Source organism: Calliphora vicina, chromosome 1 (assembly GCF_958450345.1).
Source record: "Calliphora vicina chromosome 1, idCalVici1.1, whole genome shotgun sequence".
Taxonomy (NCBI): domain Eukaryota; kingdom Metazoa; phylum Arthropoda; class Insecta; order Diptera; family Calliphoridae; genus Calliphora; species Calliphora vicina.
In genome coordinates this window covers 139,810,810-139,830,476 of record NC_088780.1, presented here as the reverse complement: position 1 = coordinate 139,830,476, position 19,667 = coordinate 139,810,810, and the positions used below count along the sequence as shown (strand labels likewise).

The window sequence follows — 19,667 nt, the reverse complement described above, 5'->3', positions numbered from 1 at the left end:
ATTGTTAATAAAAATTTCCCGGGAGTTTTTTTTCCATTTTTTCTATTCAAATTCAATGGGAAAAAACTCCCGGGAAGTTTTTATTCATAATTGGGCTGAATATGTTTAGATCAGCAAAATAAACTTACAAACCTGCTGCTTACGGTAGACGAATTTTAAATCTGGAATTGGATCATAATGGGTTAATATTTTCGGGAGTTTTATACCTCGTTTCTGAGTTTTTCGTACACTTTATAATATAGAAATTATTCTGATATGACAAATCACCATCCTACCCCCAATTCTAAGAAAAACAATACTAATGATTAGGGGGCGGATTTATATGCAAATGCATGTTTTTTCTCGAACGTCCAAATACAATGTAGACCAATTATCTATCTGAATCGCACATTTTGCTGCAAAATGGCATAGATTTGTTAGTGCATATTTTTGCATTTTTTATTGATAATGCATATTTTGTTATATTTTACTTCAAAATGCATATTTATATGCATATTATGTCAATTTTTAATAAAAATATAATTTTTTGTCATTAATGGGCAATACATTATTTCGACATTTTTTTTGTCGAATTTATTATAGAAATAGCAGTAGATAACATTTACTAACTAACTTCATTCGACATCGAGAAACTGGCATTTCTTTAACAGTAATTGAAAATTATCATTTCAAAACACTTCTTCAAAAAAGTTTAGTTTTTTTAAGTATCAAAAAATCATTAAATGTATCGAAAAACATTCATATTTGTTTTAATTGCAAATTCGATTTATAAGTGATTTCGTTATCGAAAGATTCACATACACAGTTACCGCTCCTGACAGTAATTTCTACGAGACTGTCGTAAACTAGTGATTTTGGATAACTATAACGACACTATAGATTACATAGAGACACTTAAGTGATAATTGTCTTTATGCTAGATTCCATGGGATGTATAAAGTAACCAATTGACTTCTCTCTGCATTACAAATATCACGTCAAATGACCCAAAATATATAAATTGGAGTCAGCCAAGTGATCAGATATTATTTCCCTCTATAAGCGATACATTTACTAATTGCTTAATTGCTTGGTTATTACGAGATAAATATTAAGGTTGGATGCTACTTTACAGCACGATCAAAATAGAGAAGCTCTAAAGATTATGGATTTAAACAAGTATTCATACCAAGATATTACAATTAATATATCGTCCATCGTTTTTTCAGAAGAAAAATTATTTTAGTTTTAGAACTTTATTTGTTTAATTCCTGGTATAATTTAAAGAGTTCTAACTGCTGGCAACAGTGTTGTGTATTTTTTGGACATTTCGAATTCCATACTTAATTATTTTATGTTTCTGCATAAAAATATAAGTGCATATTTTTTAAATTTTGAGGTCATATTTTGATTTTTTTGAAGCATATTTTAGGCGCATATTTTCCAATAATAAATGCATGAAAATCCGCCCCCTACTAATGATATATAATACTAATGATGATTAATATAAGTGAAAGATTTTTAATAAATTCGTAAATGATAAACATATATATCCTTAACACTGATGGTGGAGGGTATAAAAATATTTACTTATGCCTGCATATATACATAGAACTTAGGGAAAGACAGGGAGACTTTGTTGATATAAGCCGAATTTACTATAAGGTGCAAGGCGAATTTATATACCAGGTGGTGTCGATTCTACAACAAGTACAACATTTACAAAAACCACTTGCAATTTGTTATTGTTTATGTGGTTTAAGCTGTCAAAGTTTGCCTGTTGTTTTTGTTACTTTTACGTTTGTTGTAGCATTCGCCGCAACAAACACAGGATAATTGACAGCTCAAACATCCAAATAACATTAATCAGCTGTGCTATCAACACCACCTGGTATATAAATTCGCCTTGATAAGGTGGTGTCGAATACGAATTCATACAAGGTGGCGTCAGTTCTACAAAAACAACAGTTGGTCTTAACAAATGTCAAAAAACCAAAATGAAAAATGTTCTGTAATCAGCTGTGCTCCCGATGGCTCCTTATTAAATGCACCTTGGTTGTTTAGATGATATAGGTGCCACCAAGGTGCATTTAATAAGGGAGCACAGCTGATTACAGAAATAGCACGCACAAATGTCAAACTACACACATACACAATATTCGCCCGTACGCCCGTATGTCAAACTCTATATATAAAAAATAAGTGAATTCGCCTGTATTTATTTCAATTCGCCACTGCTGTCACCTTGTTAAATACGCCTTGCATTTGTTATTGTAAATAATGCATTAAACACATTCAAGACAGCAGGCTACACGACTACACGAACACAAATTCTGCTGGTTACAGTTGTAGTCGTGTGGCAGCTACTGAATTATTTTAAAGACGACAGCTACAAAGTAAACAGCTGATTTATAATTCAGTGGTGCCACTTTAATAAAAAATAATCGTACAAAATTCCAAAGTAATTAAGATTGAAACAATTATTTTGAGTAAAAATATATATATGGTTATAATTAATTATGTACCTGTTATTAATTTATTTCAATAAGGTTATCAGAAACTTCTCTTAATTAAGTAAAAAAATATATTTTTTTTAAGCACTAATTTGATTTACATTTGTTTATTATATTAGCAACACTATATCTGTTTTGTAGCTGACAAAAATAGAAATTAGCCTAATTCGGCTACATCGGCATGAGTAGTCGTGTGGCCGTGTAGCTGTGCTGTCGTTAAAATAATCGTCTCCATATAAACGTGTGCATTTTATTTTTGACAGATTGAAGTTGGTAGCCTGCTGTCTTGAATGTGTTTAATGCTTAACATGGTAATATTTTAATTCGCCTTGATTTTGACATTTACCGTACATTTTAACAATAATAAAATGCCTGTTGTTTTTGCATTGTTGTTTTTATTGCCGGGACGCACTCACCTTCTTAATACGCCTTGTTTCAATGATAAAAATTGTCCAAATTTAATTCTTGGCGCTGCGGTTTGCTGTATCGTTTGGGTAACGTTCTACATAAATATACTGTTTTAATTTTAGCTGTAGGTCCTATTTAATGCAAAAGTTTTGTTGGTTTATTCTGCCTTAAGTGGTGAAAATATTGAAACAAAATAACAACATTCATATGTGAAAGTACACATCATTAAATTATTATTTCTTGTAATAAAAATCAATCCAATTATTAGCAATTCCGAAAACGTAACGTTTTTTTATGTTATAACTCGTTTCCTGGAATTTCATACAATGACATGTTATCAATGACGTTTTATTTATAGGTAATCCAAAGAAGAAGCATATTTATTAATTTCCCTTTCATTAGTATGACGTTTATTTTACTGTGCAAAAAAAGTGATAAAAATATTCCTTGTTTGTTTAATTTTTGTTTTTCATAAAAAAGAAATGTTGTTTTTCTTACAATTTAGTATAAAAACAATAAAACAACTATTTTCGCAATATAAATTGTTAAATAAATAAATTTTACATAAATACAAATGACGTAAATACAAAGCATATAAAATTACTCACAAGAAGAAGCATCATTATAGAATTACAAAACAAAAACGAAGAAAAAAAAAATTAAATTTTTTTGCAAATGCAGTTTGATTTTTGTTTGTAATTGATCCTAAATTTTAAAAAATTGTTTTATGTTCATGAAATAAAAATAAACTTAAAATGATTAAGCCAGAAACGGATTCAGACAGTTCGGAAGAGTTTTTTGATGCAGAAGACTCTACTCCAAATCGATTGTCAACACTAAGGTAAATATAATATATTATAAATTTATGACTACATGTATAGTGTAATTAATTGTTAAAATTTACGTTTTCATTTAGCCGCAAATCGTTAGCAAATGCCTCACAGATACCACAAGAGTTTGTATTTCCCGAACCAGCAGTACGGCTGCAGGCATCGTCAGACAGTGATGCCACACCCATTGGAACAGTTACACCAGCTACTAGCAGTCCCAGCAGTAGTCTAAGTGCTCGTGGCACTAAATCAGATGTATTTGTAGAACCAAAACCAGTGCAGGTCACTGTAAGTAAAGTTAATTTTTTACTCATATTAAAATGTGTACATATGTACTTACAATATTATTTCAAACAATATTCTATGTACAAACATTACAAATCAAGGGCGAAGTAATGCATATGTATATATTGTTGTGCTACGGTTATTTATACATAGTAAAAGATATAAATTTAAAACTCAAATAGACTTAATATCATTAATGATTAATCTTACAATTTTAAGTACAATTAAAGGGTGTAAGTTTTCACAGTGTGTGTTAGATATTAATATTTCAATTCGGAGAAAGTGTAAAAACTTTAATTTAAAATTTCGTTTTTAAATAAACATTTTCTCCTGGAATTCGAGACTAGTTTTTAATATAGAAGCCTATTTCACTAAATTTTCAATTTTCATCTAAAGGTTGCATTATGAATATTTTCAACCAGTAGTGTTGAAGATGTCATAGTCCGTGCAATCATTCAATTCAAGTTAGTTTTTATTATTTGGATACTTATGGCAATCCAGCCTAGTCTAATGGTTAATCGAATTAAAATTCTGCCAAATTAAATAATGAAACTGAAATCATGAAGGTCGCATACAACATAATTTTATCCAAAATTCGTCAATGTTTTTTTTATAACAATTATTTTTTCATTCTCTGAGCATATCGACATTTTGTTGTTTTATCTTTTTCATTTATTTTAATTTTCTATTTCCATGTTAAACATCTTTGTGACTGTCTATCCTACATTATACACCACAACAACCACACCCCATTATATGTCAATTCGATTTATTGCAATTGATTTGAAATGTATCAATTAACCAATATGATACGAAATAACTTTAGAGTAATACTACTAGAGATATTAGAGATCGTTTTCGAGAATTGCGTCAGGGCATGCAAAATGACGATGATGAAAATCCAGGAAATACATTAACACCTGATTCTCAGGTATATTTGTCTACTAAAATTAAAATACCTTCAATCAAATTTATTTCATTTTGTTTTTTTATTTTTTTTCCGATTAATTATTTTTATTGTGCATTGACACAAAATAGAATAGCTCCACAGATGGAGTATTTGCGCGTCCAACACATCCATTTAAAGTAGTGGAAAATGACACTATGAGCGTTCAAAGTATTACATCTTTAGGTCGTGTTGGACGTATATTGGCTGGCAGTATTGACCCATCAGCGATGAGTATTGATCGGGAATATTTTGCTAATACAAGCTCTAGTAGTCAACAACAACAATTGCAACAACAACATCAGCAGCAGCAACAATTACAACAGCAATTACAGCTACAGCAGCAACAATATTTACATCAGACACAGTTATCATCATCAGCAGCAGCTGTATCGGCAAATGTGTTTGCCAATATAAAGTCATCAAGTGTACCGTCTAGTCTTATGGAATCAAATAAATCGTTGCAACAATCCACTCTTGGTGTTGGTGGTATGAGTAGTATAAATCAAGTGCCATTCGAAAGTCACGTTGTATTGCAGGAACCCGATGTTATAGCCAGCACTAAATTAGCCCATTCCAAGACTACGGATTCGATAACATCTAGTGGACCGATTGCACCACCGCGACGTAAGAAAAAGGACTCGAAGAAAGGTTCAACCAGTTCATCCGAACAGTTTTATATGAATGAGGGGATGCGTTTGCCGGCCGCCGATACGGATACTGACAGTGATACAAAATCCGTTAAGAGTGTACGTGATGTTCAACAGAAACTAAGCGACGACTTGGTTAAAGAAATTGAGAAAAGCTGGAATGAAACAAGTTCTCTGCAAAATGCACGCATGGCACGTTGCAGTCTTGATGGAGGCGGTAGTATTACAACGTCGGCAAATATGGCACTGTCAATTGGCGGCTTTAGTAGTATTAGTGCCTTAGGCGGTAATGTTTCCTCTGTCTGCTCTTCTGTACACGCTTCTAGCAATACAATTGTTTCAGCATCGGGTACATCGTTAAGCCAAATTTCTGCAAGTAAAACACGTCCTGTCACTACAGCTGCTGTTGGCGGTTCCATAAATCGCATGTCGCATTCTTTGGGTAATAGTTCCACTTCGGTGTACTCCAAACCGAGTCCATCGAATTCGGCCAAAAGTAATTCCGCTCCTGGCCGTGTCAGGTATGAATTTCACTGAACCCTTTAAACAGCTAAAACACTTTACCATCAATAAAAATTTCATTTATAGTTCCATTGACCCTTCACAAAGTTTAAATCTTTATAAAGCCACCCAAGGTGGTTATGTGGTTAAACCACGCGATGAAGCATCTAATAAAGCTGAAGGACCCTCACAAGAGGAAATTGAACGTATTGAACGTATATTAAATGAAAATATTCAAAGACCTAAATTGGCTGGTACTGGTTCAAATAGTTTAGGAAGTGCTACCAGGTATGTTAGTTTTCCTCAAATAACTCATTTGTTACATTAATATGAAACTATTATGTCAAAAGCAAACGAGAATTAGTTCGGTTTTAATAATTAAAAGAATTTCTAAAAATACAAAATCTGTTGATGTCGTTATAAACTCACAATTTCAATATTTAATCACACAAATATTTACTATACAAATAAACATGCATGCAAACATCTTTCTGTAATGAATTGCTTTGTTTATTTGAGAGAAAAAACACAAATGTTTAACAGTTTGTTTAAATCTTCACTGTGATTAGCAAAATATTTATTAAAAAAATAATGACATCAAAGTTATGTTCAATTAAGTGTTTAAATAGCTAAAAATATGCGTTTTTTATAAATATATTAGAGATATTGTTAAATAATTTTACTACTACTAATTATGAGAATGGTCTAAATCAATCAATTGAATTATTACATACTCACAAGGTTGGCTGTCGATACCGCTTAGCTATTCTTACCACCATTTCAGCTCTACTACCGTTACCGGTACGCTATCGTTATTACTAAATTTTGTTCTACATTTAAGTCATATCGAAATTACCGGTATCATTAAAATACCGTTACCAAAATAACTGCAACTACCGTTACCGAAAAAATCGTATCTTTTGACCGTTTTGAATCGGTAGTTAACCTGGGATACAATTGAATTATGCACATTCTTTCCTGTTCGGTTCATTATTCATTCATCGTTATACTACTCTAATCACTATTAATTCGTATGGTGGTAAAATCAGGGACCCGAAATAACTGTTATTTTTTTTTAAACAAGCAATTGGTTATAGAAAAAATAACTGCAAAAAAATAGGTCCCGTAATAACAATTATAAATAACTCAAAAAAATTTTAGTCTATGATAACCATTATGAAAAAATTTAATTTTGTTAGGTCTTTGATAACCATTATGAAAGATTTTTATTTTTTTTGGTCTTCAATAATCATAATGAAAGATTTTTATTTATTTCGGTCTCTGATAACCATTATGAAAGATTTTTATTTTTTTTGGTCTTCAATAACCATTATGAATGATTTTTATTTTTTTGGTCTTTGATAACCATTATAAAAAAATTTTATTTTTTTGGTCTTCGATAGACTACAGCCATTACAAATATTTATACCCTACACCACCATAGTGATATAGCGTATAGTGCCCCAAGGACGAAGTCTATTTAATTTGGTTAGAATCCGTCTATTATTTCTCCTAGCCCCCAAACGATTGTCCTATCTGAAAATAGATAATCCCTCATAAATATCTTAGTTATATAGATATCCAAACCAAATTCAGCACAAATAAGTTTTATATAAGCCGAACTCTCACTACTAAATTTTGTGACGATTGGTCCATAATTAGTCATAGCTCCCATAAAAGGCCCACTTCCGAAAAGCATTTTAACGAGTATAGATTTCTTAAAAAAGTTGGTATTCAAATAAAATTTAGCACAAATAACTTTCATATATATAGAAGACATGTCACTTAATTTTATGCCGATTGGTCCATAATTAGTCATAGCTCCCACATATTGCACATTTTAAAAGAAAACTGTTTATAATCATAAATATTCTTAATTCTTATGAAATTCTGAACCAATTTATATTTCTCTGTCTATTTTAAAATACAAGAAAACCAGGTCCATGCGACCAAAAAACTTTGTCGGTACTCAAAATGTTTACGGAAGACCAAAAAAAATAAAAATCTTTAATAATAGTTATCAAAGACCTAAAAAAATAAAAATATTTTATAATGGTTATTGAAGACCTAAAAAAATAAAAATATTTTATAATGGTTATTAAAGACCTAAAAAAATAAAAATCTTTCATAATGGTTATTGAAGACCAAATAAAATAAAAATCGTTTATAATGGTTACCAAAGACCAAAATAATATTGGTTATTTTTAACAGTTATTCAGGGACCATTTTTCAAAAATTCTTGATAAACAATTATTTCAGGATTTTTTCCAATATTGGTTATAACAGTTATGTCCCTGGGTAAAATACAAAAAAAAAAACATTTAAATCATTTAGATTTCATATAAAGTTTTTGTTAATTATGATTCTCAAAATATGCAAGGAAGAAATTAAGTTGAAAATAATGTTTCTTTGAATGTAGTACTTTATAATCTATGTACTTGAAAATGCAGCTCTTCTAAGTTTGCCATTATTAATTAGTACAATTGTTAAAAATTAAAACTTTAAAAATTTATAAAGGTGTGCGACGCATGGTGGCTCATATCTCAATTTCATCGGCCAAAAGTCCAACTTTTTGTTAACTCTGATTTCAAAAATTTTAATGCCATTCAATAGTAAACACATTGAAACTAAGGTAGCCAAAATTTAGATAAAAATATTGTCAATTGTGTGCTGTTAAAGTCAAATTTTTTATGTCATTTTATAAAAAATGTGATTTTTGTAAATTTGATCAGAAGTAAATTATCATTACTCTCAAACTATTATCGATAATTGGATGATTTTTTTTTGTTATGTTGGTAGGATAATAGTCTTTAAGAACTGGTATGATTTTTCACTGTACCATTTATACCTGATGTGTTATTAATTTTTTCTCAGGTGCTATATTTTAGTCAAATTTGAATTTCAGTAGAAAAAAGTGCTTTGGGTCAAATGGGGTTAAACAAATTTTAATACCAGGAGAAAGGCCAAAATGTCCTCTTTAAGCCAATATATATTTGTTGACCTGTTTTGACCTGTTTGTTGAATACTTTTTTCATTTGAATGAAATTATTCCAAATATTTTTTTCTATTCATATGACTGTCGCAAAGTACAAGTCGCATTTTTGAAGATATTGCGATAAAATTTGGTACATACATTTTGAAAATGACTGAAATCGGTCCATTATTTCACCTAGCACCCATACATATGTTCTCCCGAAATTATACTTTATCGGTCGTAAATGGTTAATATATATATTTATCTACACAAATTTTGCTCCAAATAAGTTTTATATAAACTGAATTAATGTCACCTAATTTTATGATGATCGGTCCATAATTAGTCATAGCTCCCATATAAGGCCCGCTTCCAAAAATCGCTCTAACGAGCATAAATCATTTAAAAATGTTGGTATAAACACAAAATTCAACAGAAATATCTTCCATATAGATATAAATCACACGACCTAATTTAATGGCGATAGGTCCATAATTAGTCATAGCTCCCATATAATGTCCTCTTCCGAAAATCATTCATGAAAATAAATTATATTATATGGTCGAGCTTGGCCGAACATACTTCCTTACTTGTTTTTATCTGCTGATAACTTTTTTAATAAGTATAGCTGATTCAAAAAACAAAAAAAAATTTATTTTCATGCTAACTGCTATACAAAAATTAAAAGTTCAACTTTAACCTTAAAGTGCTCTACAACTGCTGAACCGATTTTAATGAAATTAAAACTGGAGAAAAACTCAAGAAGTTATCTGTCCATCAAAAAAAAAAAAATTCTAAAATTTCTCTAACGGTTCAAAAGTTACAGAGTTTTGACCGATGAAAAACGATAATGAGCCACTGTGCGACGATATTCGAAAACATGGTAAAGTAAAAAAGGTAAAGTGGAATTTTATAAGAAAAACAATTCCATAACCTCTAATGTTGAAAAACGTATAAATATGTCGTAAATAACAATAAAAATTGTTTCAAAAAATAGTAGACACCGTCTACAATTAGAAAATCCGTTGTACGAAAAACTACCCGAAAAAATATACAAAAACCCTGCTATGGATTTTACAAGATAAGTTACCATTGCTTACTACCATCCAAAAGAAAAAAAGACGATTTTATCAAAGAATCCTAGTTTGAATTACAAATAGGGAATTAGTAATAATGATCGATATGAACTACATACTTTTTAAACTATCTGAAGTTTTTTATTTCTTTAAAAAATATTTTCCTACGAAATAAATGTTACGTTGCTTTTAACAAAAATTATATACATATTAAATTAATTTTTGTTGTAATCCGATAACTTTTGAAGGAATCCTGCCGTACGAATTATTGAATATGCCTATTATTTCCTTTGGTCTAACAATAAGTATTCAAATCTTATAACTAAAATTAAATCTAATACCAATGAGAGCATTAATTGGAAATTGGCTGATAAGCTCTACGAAGCCTCGGGTTCGGGTGACTATGTAACTTTTTAATGTATTTCTCACGGACTTTTTTTAACTCCTCCTTTACTAATGGTACTTCTAGATCTCTGTGGATGGTCTCATTTCTCATTTCAAAATCCTTCATGGTCCTAAGAATTTTTGATTGGGCCCTATGTATAAGATCAACACTGATATTACTAGCAGTTCCACACTATGGGATTATTGAGCAAATGACGACAATTTCGTTGCATTAACAAAGTTTAAGGACAAACATTTTGATATTAGTCTGTGCTATTGCATCCTGTATAAATATATAATTTCTTAGTGAAGTTTGAAGGACGGAACGGAATAAAGTACGAGTGGTATATTCGACTGTGCCAAATCTTATATACCCTTTGTATAAATAAAGTTTTTTTTTTGTGTTCTTATGTAAGACTTTTTGCAAAAGATAAAAAATATTTTTCGAAAAAATTAGATATTTTGGGTTAAATTTTGATTTTTGTACGAAATTAATGTTTTTCTTGAACCGATTTTACTAATTTTTAATATAGATAATTTGAAAAGTATTACTAACAAATATGTGGAACATATACATAAGTTTTAAAATCCAAAAAAACTTACTTAAATTTAGTGTCTATTTATATTCACAAGCAAAATATAACAATTTTGTTATCCCTGCATATAAAAAATATTTGATGCTTTAAACATAGAGAAACATAGAGCGTAAACTAGAAAAAAACCTAAACAAAAGATAAAAAATATTTTTCGAAAAAATTAGATATTTTGGGTTAAATTTTGATTTTTGTACGAAATTAATGTTTTTCTTGAACCGATTTTACTAATTTTTAATATAGATAATTTAAAAAGTATTACTAACAAATATGTGGAACATATACAGAAGTTTTAAAATCCAAAAAAACTTACTTAAATTTAGTGTCTATTTATATTCACAAGCAAAATATAACAATTTTGTTATCCCTGCATATAAAAAATATTTGATGCTTTAAACATAGAGAAACATAGAGCGTAAACTAGAAAAAACCTAAACAAAAAAATTACTCAAAATAATCACACATACGAGTGTTGTTTTTGTTTTCAAATAGTTTTTGATTTTTGTATATTTATTTATAAATGTTTCTGATTTTCAATACCAAAAAATGCTCGAAAGAATATCCAACGGGGCTCCGAAATTTTAATTTCAACGTTATCTAAATAATGATATATATTATATATTTATGTATGGTTTACAATACAATGGAATATTTTCCAAATCTTATATATACACATCTGCTCAAAATAATAGATACACCAAAATTTATTTTTTAAAAACGAAAAAAAATAATGGTATATTAAAAAAATTATAAAAAAAATTCAGTCGATTTTTATTTATAGTTAAAAGGAGAGTAAAAAACAAAAACAAAATATTTCATAATTAATAATAAATATTATAAAGTAAATTAAATTTCTTAAATTTCGAAAAATTTGGTGCTCATATAATAGATACATTTTTAAAAATTCTTATTAAACAAAAGCTAATAAATTTTATCTTAAAAAAATTAGTTTATTATTAAAGTAAAGCTAGTATCCAGTATATCCACCTTTGTTTTGTAAAACTTTCTCCACTCTTCTGGGCATACTGGATATCAAGTTCTGACACTTCTCCAATGGAATCTCGTACCATATTTTTTGCGTTTTCTCCCATAAATCGTCTTTATTTTTGAAAGCTTCCTTCGAAAGCCTTATCTTTAATTCACTCCACAAGTTTTCTATTGGGTTTAAATGAGGAGATTGGCTGGGCCAGCTTAAAACAGGTACGTTATTCTCCAAGAACCAGTTTTTAACTAATCTTGAACTATGTTTTGGGTCGTTGTCCTGCTGGAATGTTCATATTAATGGCATATTTTCCGATGCATATGGAAGCATTACGTTTTCCAATATGTCTCTATACCCACTAGCATTCATGGTATCTTCTATTCGGAATATCGGACCAACACCATTCCATGAAAAGCAACCCCAAACCATTATGTTTCCCCCGCCATGTTTTACCGTCTTTTTTGTAAATTTAACGTGGAATTATTTTCCTTTTGGTCGGCGTACATTTCTTTGGCAGTCGTTTCCAAACAAATTTATTTTTGTTTCGTCGCTCCATAAAATATTTCTCCATTTTTTTTCGCCTTCACACCCGGACCATTGTAAGTGCTCTTTAGCAAATTCTAATCTTGTCTTGATATTTTTTTGGCGCATTAGTGGCACTTTTCTGGCAATTCTTCCCGGCAATTTAGCTTGTAAAAGACGACGACGAACTGTTTGTGGACTGATTTCGTTACATAGCTCCGCAGAAATAGCTTTCGATGATATGAAAGGGTCTTTTTTAACCATAAGGACGATCCGCCTATCTGTTTCTGGACTGGTTTTCTTTGGTCTACCGCGAGTTTCTCTTTTTTGTTTTTTAGATAAAGCATTTTGGACAAAATGTAAAGATCTTCCTATGCTCTTTGCTATTTCCCGTAATGATTTTCCTTGATTTCTCATCGTTTGAACAATTTTTTTCTCATCTTCGGTACAATGATGATTTCGTCCCATTTTCTTCAAAAGAGTCCTATTTTTTATAAAATTGTTGCTAAAATTTAAATTATACTTACTGTTTCACGTAAATAGGAACAAAAAATTGCACAAAAAAAAAATAGTATATAAACAAATTACAAATTACTGATGTGTATCTATTTTTATGAGCAAATAATTTTTTGTAATTCAAATAAATTCGTTTTTAAAAATCAACATGAAAGCAAATAGTTGCCAGATTTTTGACTGACATGACATTGCCAGATAGAAATTTTAATAATATGATGTATTCTTAACGCTTGCGAGGAAATTTTCAATGTTACCGCCATTTAAATTTTTTCCAATTAGGTGTATCTATTATTTTGAGCAGATGTGTAAATAGGCCACACGTTTTTTTTGTGGTACACTTTTAAGTATGTTTGTTATTGTCCATCAATATTGATGAAACATATATGGTTTAAAATGTTGTTTTCTCTAGATATGCATAGTATAAACTATATTTTCAAAATTCTTTACATAAAAGTGGTAAATAGCATTTTAAAAGTGGTCGAATTTTGACCACAGGGCGATCATAGTATTCAATTAATAGGTCAAAATAAATTATTAAGAAATTTGTATATTTATCTAGAATTTAATTAATATATAATATATATCCTTTGAAATATTTTGCCATTCCCACAAAACAGCATACGATGACGCATCCTTCGTGGTATAATTTGGAGTCCGTATTTTGCGATCTACGAATTCCCATACATTTTTTATGGGATTGAGATCTGTGGATTGGGCAGGCCACTTCAAAGCACGTACCTCATTGAATTGTAACAAACGAAAGTTGCTTTTTAAATTTTTGGTAGCCGTTTTCTTTTCTGTTGCAAATTGATATGAATTCTTACAGATGTAGTAAATAGCAAATAATACGTGCACCGATTTGTATTTTCTATTTCTAGAAAATATAAGTCCGAACAAAGTTTTTCATATATTTTAATTTATTTATTTCAAACCATGTAATATAAAGCCAAAACTTTTTACGGATTCAACCTACTTTTGGATACATAAGTTTGCTATCAGCAATAACTATTTGTTTCAAATTTCGGTTTCGTAGGTCTCTTCGTATTTTAATTGTTTTTAAACATCGGACGGACATTTTGTTCAAAATTTGTTTTGTTGTACTGATTTTTTTTTTGTAATAAATATTTTATTTATTTATCTTCAATTTATATAACCAAGCCTTAGGGGCCATTAATGGCTAATAAAAGCTACTAAATTATATATATTAACATTTAACAAATATAGTATAAATAAAAATAGTTAAAAACAATTTTGCCCATTTTTAACTGTAAACATTTCTGATCAACAATTAATATTTTCGGAAAAATGTCGTTTCCCAAATCCGTTCCTCTGGGCGCATTCATGTCTTCAACAGACGGGTATACATAGCTAGATTGTCTTAGAATTTTATGAGGACCAGATATGTTACAAACGGAATGACAAAATCAATATAACATCCATCGTTTTGGTGGTGTGTATAAAAAATGTGGTGATTCGAAATAATATAAAGAATTTAAACTTTCGCATCTATATACCATTATGTAAAATAGAGATTTTCACGTATTACATAAAAAAAAACTTTTAATTGAACTATAACCATCATATTTCTGCAGTAATCAAATATATATTTCCTTTTTGTTTGCAGCAATCTAGTCGATGTTTTTATTATTTATAAATTTACAACTTTAGTAAATAGACCTTGGATTTTAAAAATCAAGTTGGTGATGTTTGGTTTATCTTTAAAATTGTACAGCTAAAGTTACACTTGATTCATTCATTGCTTTTATTGGTGTTATGTGTTGGCATATAGAGAAGCTATTTCACAGCTTACTTTTAAACATTGAAATTAAAAAAAACATCTTTTAATATTTTAAATCGATCATCAAAGTTTAGGGTATTCATATTTGTGTTGTCATTACGTATGGTGATGGATATATTATACATATACTGCGAATATAAATAATAAGTCTTGTTTAAATCTTTTTTAATCATATTCGTAAGAGGAAGCTCGTAGTTAGTTAAAATTTTTCATATTTATTTTTAAATGATTAAAAAATTATATATGTATATTCAAATCACATTTTACAATAGTTGTACACATATTGATGGTTCACATTTTTAACTACATAGATTAACATGCAGCCATCCTGACGTACAGCTCACTTGGGCCCATTCAGGTGGTTTCATTGTGTTTATTAATATAATGTAGTATGAATGCTTTAGGGATGGAAAAGTTTTTCCTTTTTTTTTAAATTGTTCAATTCGTAATGAACGGTGTATTGTAGTACCGTTGTAAATCCAAAATATTTTTCAAACTATATTTTTGCAAAAAAAAAACAAAGCGATTAAAAAATTATACAACGATACAACACCGGTTGTGAGTTGGGCAAGTAAGATTAAGACAACATCGAAAACAACCAAATTTCTTTCGAGTCATGAACTCGAGTCATTGCGGTTCTACGCACCGCAATGACTCGAGTTCACTCGGCTAAGGGCTGTCAACTCAGCAACCGATGCTGCTACAACAACAACCAAATTTGAATGAGGATTACATTCAGAAATGGGATGAAATATTGATAATTTAATTTTCTGAAAATCGCACGATGTTGTACATTAAAATAATATCGTTCACTTTGAAGTACTTGCAAATAGTAAGGGTTTATGAAATATTTGTGACATTTTTCTTTCGACTTGAGTTATGAAGTAAGAATCTTTTATTACAAAAAGGAATCTCATATTCTAGGTTTTACTTGTTTATAAAACTTCGTGACATTTTCGAAAGAAGTACAAATTACAGTTATATTTTATACATTTCTATAAAATTATTATATACTTATTAACATCCTTGTTTTGTTTTTACATATTCGCCTTAGTATGGGGTATATACGATTAGTCACAGTCGAATGTCAGAGCTATTTATGATTTTGAATAAAATTCTCATTGCGATCTTATTTGACCTGCCATTTAAATTAAATGTAGTTGAAACAATCAATTAAATTGTATACAACATAAAAATTAACTTTTTGTTGCATAATAATCATTTGTGTAGTCTCATTATTCTCATTGAGTATCTATAAATTGTAGTTTTCTTAATATGTTTTACCTTACACGCATCTACATATAGATATCCATCTCTAATATATCGTAGTAGCAGTGATAAAGAACGTCGTAAATCGGCGGGCGATGAGGATGTTTTAAAGCAAATGAATATTGATGTACGCATACGTACAAATTCGGGCAAGCAATTGACGGATTTCGAAATACTTGAACAAGTACCGGTTAAAAATCTAGAAACCGGTGAGACGATGCCATTATCTGAGGTACGGCCACCGCCAGTGCCAGAGGGTTGGAATCCCTTGTCGTTGCATATACTAAAACTTACATCACATCTAGAAGTTATACAAAAGGAATCGGATGATGAAAGTGTAATTGGAATACCGCCCTGTAGCGAGGGTCAGCCGCAGGACGAGGAAGAAGGGGAAACTGAGGACGGCAGTCGTTTGAAAAAGAAAACGGCCAAAATTAAACGATTTTTCGGTTCTACTATGCGTAAGACAGTCGATAAAGCCAAATCGCTGGCATCAGAGGTATCACATGCTCGTCACAAAGAAGATGTGGCCGATATAGTTGATGTTATGAATCCGGAACAAAATATTAAAATTAAAGCCTCTTCAACCAATAAGGGCCCTTATGAATTTACAAAATTGCAGCACGTACAAGTAAGTGATATTAGGTGGAAACGTGTGTCAAACTTAATTTATTTATAATCTTTAACGACAGGACTTGTCTGGAGAACATACCGGCGCTGTTTGGTGTATGAAATTTAGTTCATGTGGCCGCCTATTAGCCACTGCTGGCCAAGATAAAGTATTGCGTATTTGGGTTCTTAAAGATGCCTATCCTTTTTTCCAAGTATGTTAATATTGCCTTGATCAAGAAACATAGTACATATTAATTTGAATTTTTGTAGGATATGCGTACAAAATATAATGCCGATCAAAAATCCTCACCAACGCCGTCGCAAGAATCGTTGGTATCTCAGCAATCTGCTGAAGAGGCAATTGCTATGGCAACCGCAGCTGAAAAATGTACTGGCCCATTTATGCCAAAATCGTTTTGCACTTACATTGGTCACACATCTGATCTGCTGGATGTCTCCTGGTCGAAAAACTACTTTATACTCTCAAGTTCCATGGATAAAACAGTACGTTTATGGCATATTTCGCGTAAAGAGTGTCTATGCTGTTTCCAGCACATTGATTTTGTAACGGCCATAGCATTTCATCCTCGCGATGATCGTTACTTCCTCAGTGGCAGTTTAGATGGTAAACTGCGTTTATGGAATATACCCGATAAGAAGGTGGCCTTATGGAATGAAGTCGACGGTCAAACGAAACTAATAACAGCGGCAAACTTTTGCCAAAACGGTCAATTTGCTGTAGTCGGTTCCTATGATGGTCGCTGTATTTTCTACAATACCGATCAATTGAAATATCATACTCAGATACATGTACGCTCGACACGTGGAAAAAATCGCATAGGCCGTAAAATAAGCGGCATTGAACCTATGCCGGGTGAAGATAAAATCTTGGTTACATCTAACGACAGTCGTGTTCGTTTATACGATTTGAGAGATTTGAATTTGTCCTGCAAATATAAAGGTTACCTAAATGCTTCGTCACAAATTAAAGCCTCTTTCAGTCATGATGGCAAATATATAATAGCCGGTTCTGAAAACCAATGTATTTATATATGGAAAACAAATCACGATTACTCAAAATTAAGTTCTGTAAGTTTATTTAGTTTGTTATGAAGTAAAATTACATTTATTTATGTTAAATGTTTTAAGGTACGTCGTGATAGAAGTGATTTTTGGGAGGGAATTAAAGCCCATAACGCTACAGTTACTTGTGCAATATTTGCTCCACATCCTGAGGCCGTCATTAAGCCAGAACCCGATGAAATATCTCATGAAAAGGTAACTATTAAACATTTACATCTTTGTAATTGCTTTCGGTAATTTTTCAGTCTTAAAATTTACTAATAACCATACAACTATTGCAAAATAAAAATTGCATATAAATTCGCTTTCAACGCTTCTGACAAATCTGTTTCACTAGAATTTGAAGAAAATTTAAAAATAATTTAGCTTTCTCCCATATTATCTAAACATTTTTAATATAATTTGAAATCAATTTTTTCTGTCTTTATCTCTCTGTCTTAAAGCAAACAAATAATCAACCAGATCCTTTGGTGGAACAGCATAAAAAGGGTTGCGGCTATGTCATGGTTAGTGCCGATTTCAATGGAGCCATAAAAGTTTTTATTAATAAAACAAAACCTAAACACAGCAGTCTACCTTATACTGCAATAGCCGATTAAATTATAATAATAATAATAATAGTAATAATAATAATGTTATATTCTAAATTGTATGCGATATATACATACATATATTTTGTTAAATATTTAAATTTCTTCTTCTACATTTTAACTTTTCTTTAAAATATTTTTTTTTGAAAAGTAATATTAAAAAAACAGACAAGAAGGAAACTAATAACTTTAACTAAAATATTAAACAAATTATTTACAGAATTTGATATTATTGCAACACATACATACATATTTTTATATATATTTTGATATTTTCATAAATTTTCTTTAAACATATACATACATATTTATATTTTAATTTAAAACTAATATCACTGTTTTAATAATTTTTGTTTGTGTGTTCAGCTTCTTTTCAGCTTTTTATATTTTTTGGTTTAATAATGTAATGTTTCAGTTTGTCTTATTTTGTAGATATGATTTAATATTTTTTTAACTTTACTTAATCTGCTACAGTATTTCTTGATTATTGTGTAATATTTAAATATTAAAAAACAAAAAACATTTACATGAAAATAAAAATTCTTTATTTTGAGTAGCATGATAAATTTAAAATGGCTTTTACTTATTACGTAGATATGTATATAAATTCTGGGTCCTTATAACATTCTAAGAAGATCTGGCTAATTCAGTATCGTTACATAGACAAATCATATGTTCAATGGTTAAAATTTCCCTAGTTTGTACTAAATAATGGTGTAAAAGTTTCTGTCTTCAGCTCCTGTTTCCAAAGACAAATCATAATTTTAATTATGTTGTTTGGTAATTTAAAAATTCGTTTCAAAAAGTATCTCTGTAGATTGTTACCGATTTCAAATGATGAGAATCCCCAAATTTGTGCACCATATGATTGAATAGCTCTGCAAACTGCCTGAAACATTCTCTAATTTGAACACAACGATACATTAGTTTAATTGAGGTATCTATGCCATGTCGGATTTATACTATTTTTGGCGGCACTATTCTGGCTACTACATGATTCGTAAAGTAACACCATACTTCATCATTTGCTAATCTACCCCAATTCATAAATATACTACCAATTCAGATTTATCCATATTCACCTCCATATTCCACTTAGCACAATGTATTTCGAGATTATTGATAATTTTTAGCATAACGTGTTTATCATCAAAAC

The 19,667-nt window shown here is 30.1% G+C and overlaps 2 protein-coding genes across 4 annotated transcripts in view; one reads left to right on the top strand and one right to left on the bottom strand.

The window, feature by feature from the left end:
* Window positions 1-19,667, bottom strand: part of ATPsynC (ATP synthase, subunit C) — a 345,384-nt gene that overhangs the window by 91,020 nt on the left and 234,697 nt on the right. The window lies entirely within an intron of this gene.
* On the top strand, window positions 3,495-19,084 carry LOC135963946 (WD repeat-containing protein 44). Of its 3 annotated transcripts, XM_065515960.1 has the most exons (11): window positions 3,495-3,741; window positions 3,817-4,018; window positions 4,842-4,946; window positions 5,054-6,132; window positions 6,200-6,400; window positions 14,784-14,855; window positions 16,263-16,857; window positions 16,919-17,050; window positions 17,109-17,927; window positions 17,988-18,116; window positions 18,365-19,084. In XM_065515960.1, the coding sequence occupies exons 1-11, from the start codon at window positions 3,656-3,658 to the stop codon at window positions 18,518-18,520; spliced, it is 3,576 nt and encodes a 1,191-aa protein (XP_065372032.1). In that variant the 5' UTR covers window positions 3,495-3,655; the 3' UTR covers window positions 18,521-19,084. The 3 variants fall into 3 exon arrangements, with proteins under 3 accessions (XP_065372032.1, XP_065372034.1, XP_065372033.1); XM_065515961.1 differs by lacking the exon at window positions 14,784-14,855 and having other exon boundaries at window positions 3,498-3,741; XM_065515962.1 differs by lacking the exons at window positions 6,200-6,400; window positions 14,784-14,855 and having other exon boundaries at window positions 3,496-3,741.

Bases quoted from the DNA above. Each gene is read 5' to 3' on its own strand.
- LOC135963946 (XM_065515960.1), top strand. From the start codon at position 3,656: ATGATTAAGCCAGAAACGGATTCAGACAGTTCGGAAGAGTTTTTTGAT. The intron at 3,742-3,816 runs GTAAATATAATA...GTTTTCATTTAG, and splicing joins AATCGATTGTCAACACTAAG to CCGCAAATCGTTAGCAAATG. The intron at 17,928-17,987 runs GTAAGTTTATTT...AAATGTTTTAAG, and splicing joins ATTACTCAAAATTAAGTTCT to GTACGTCGTGATAGAAGTGA.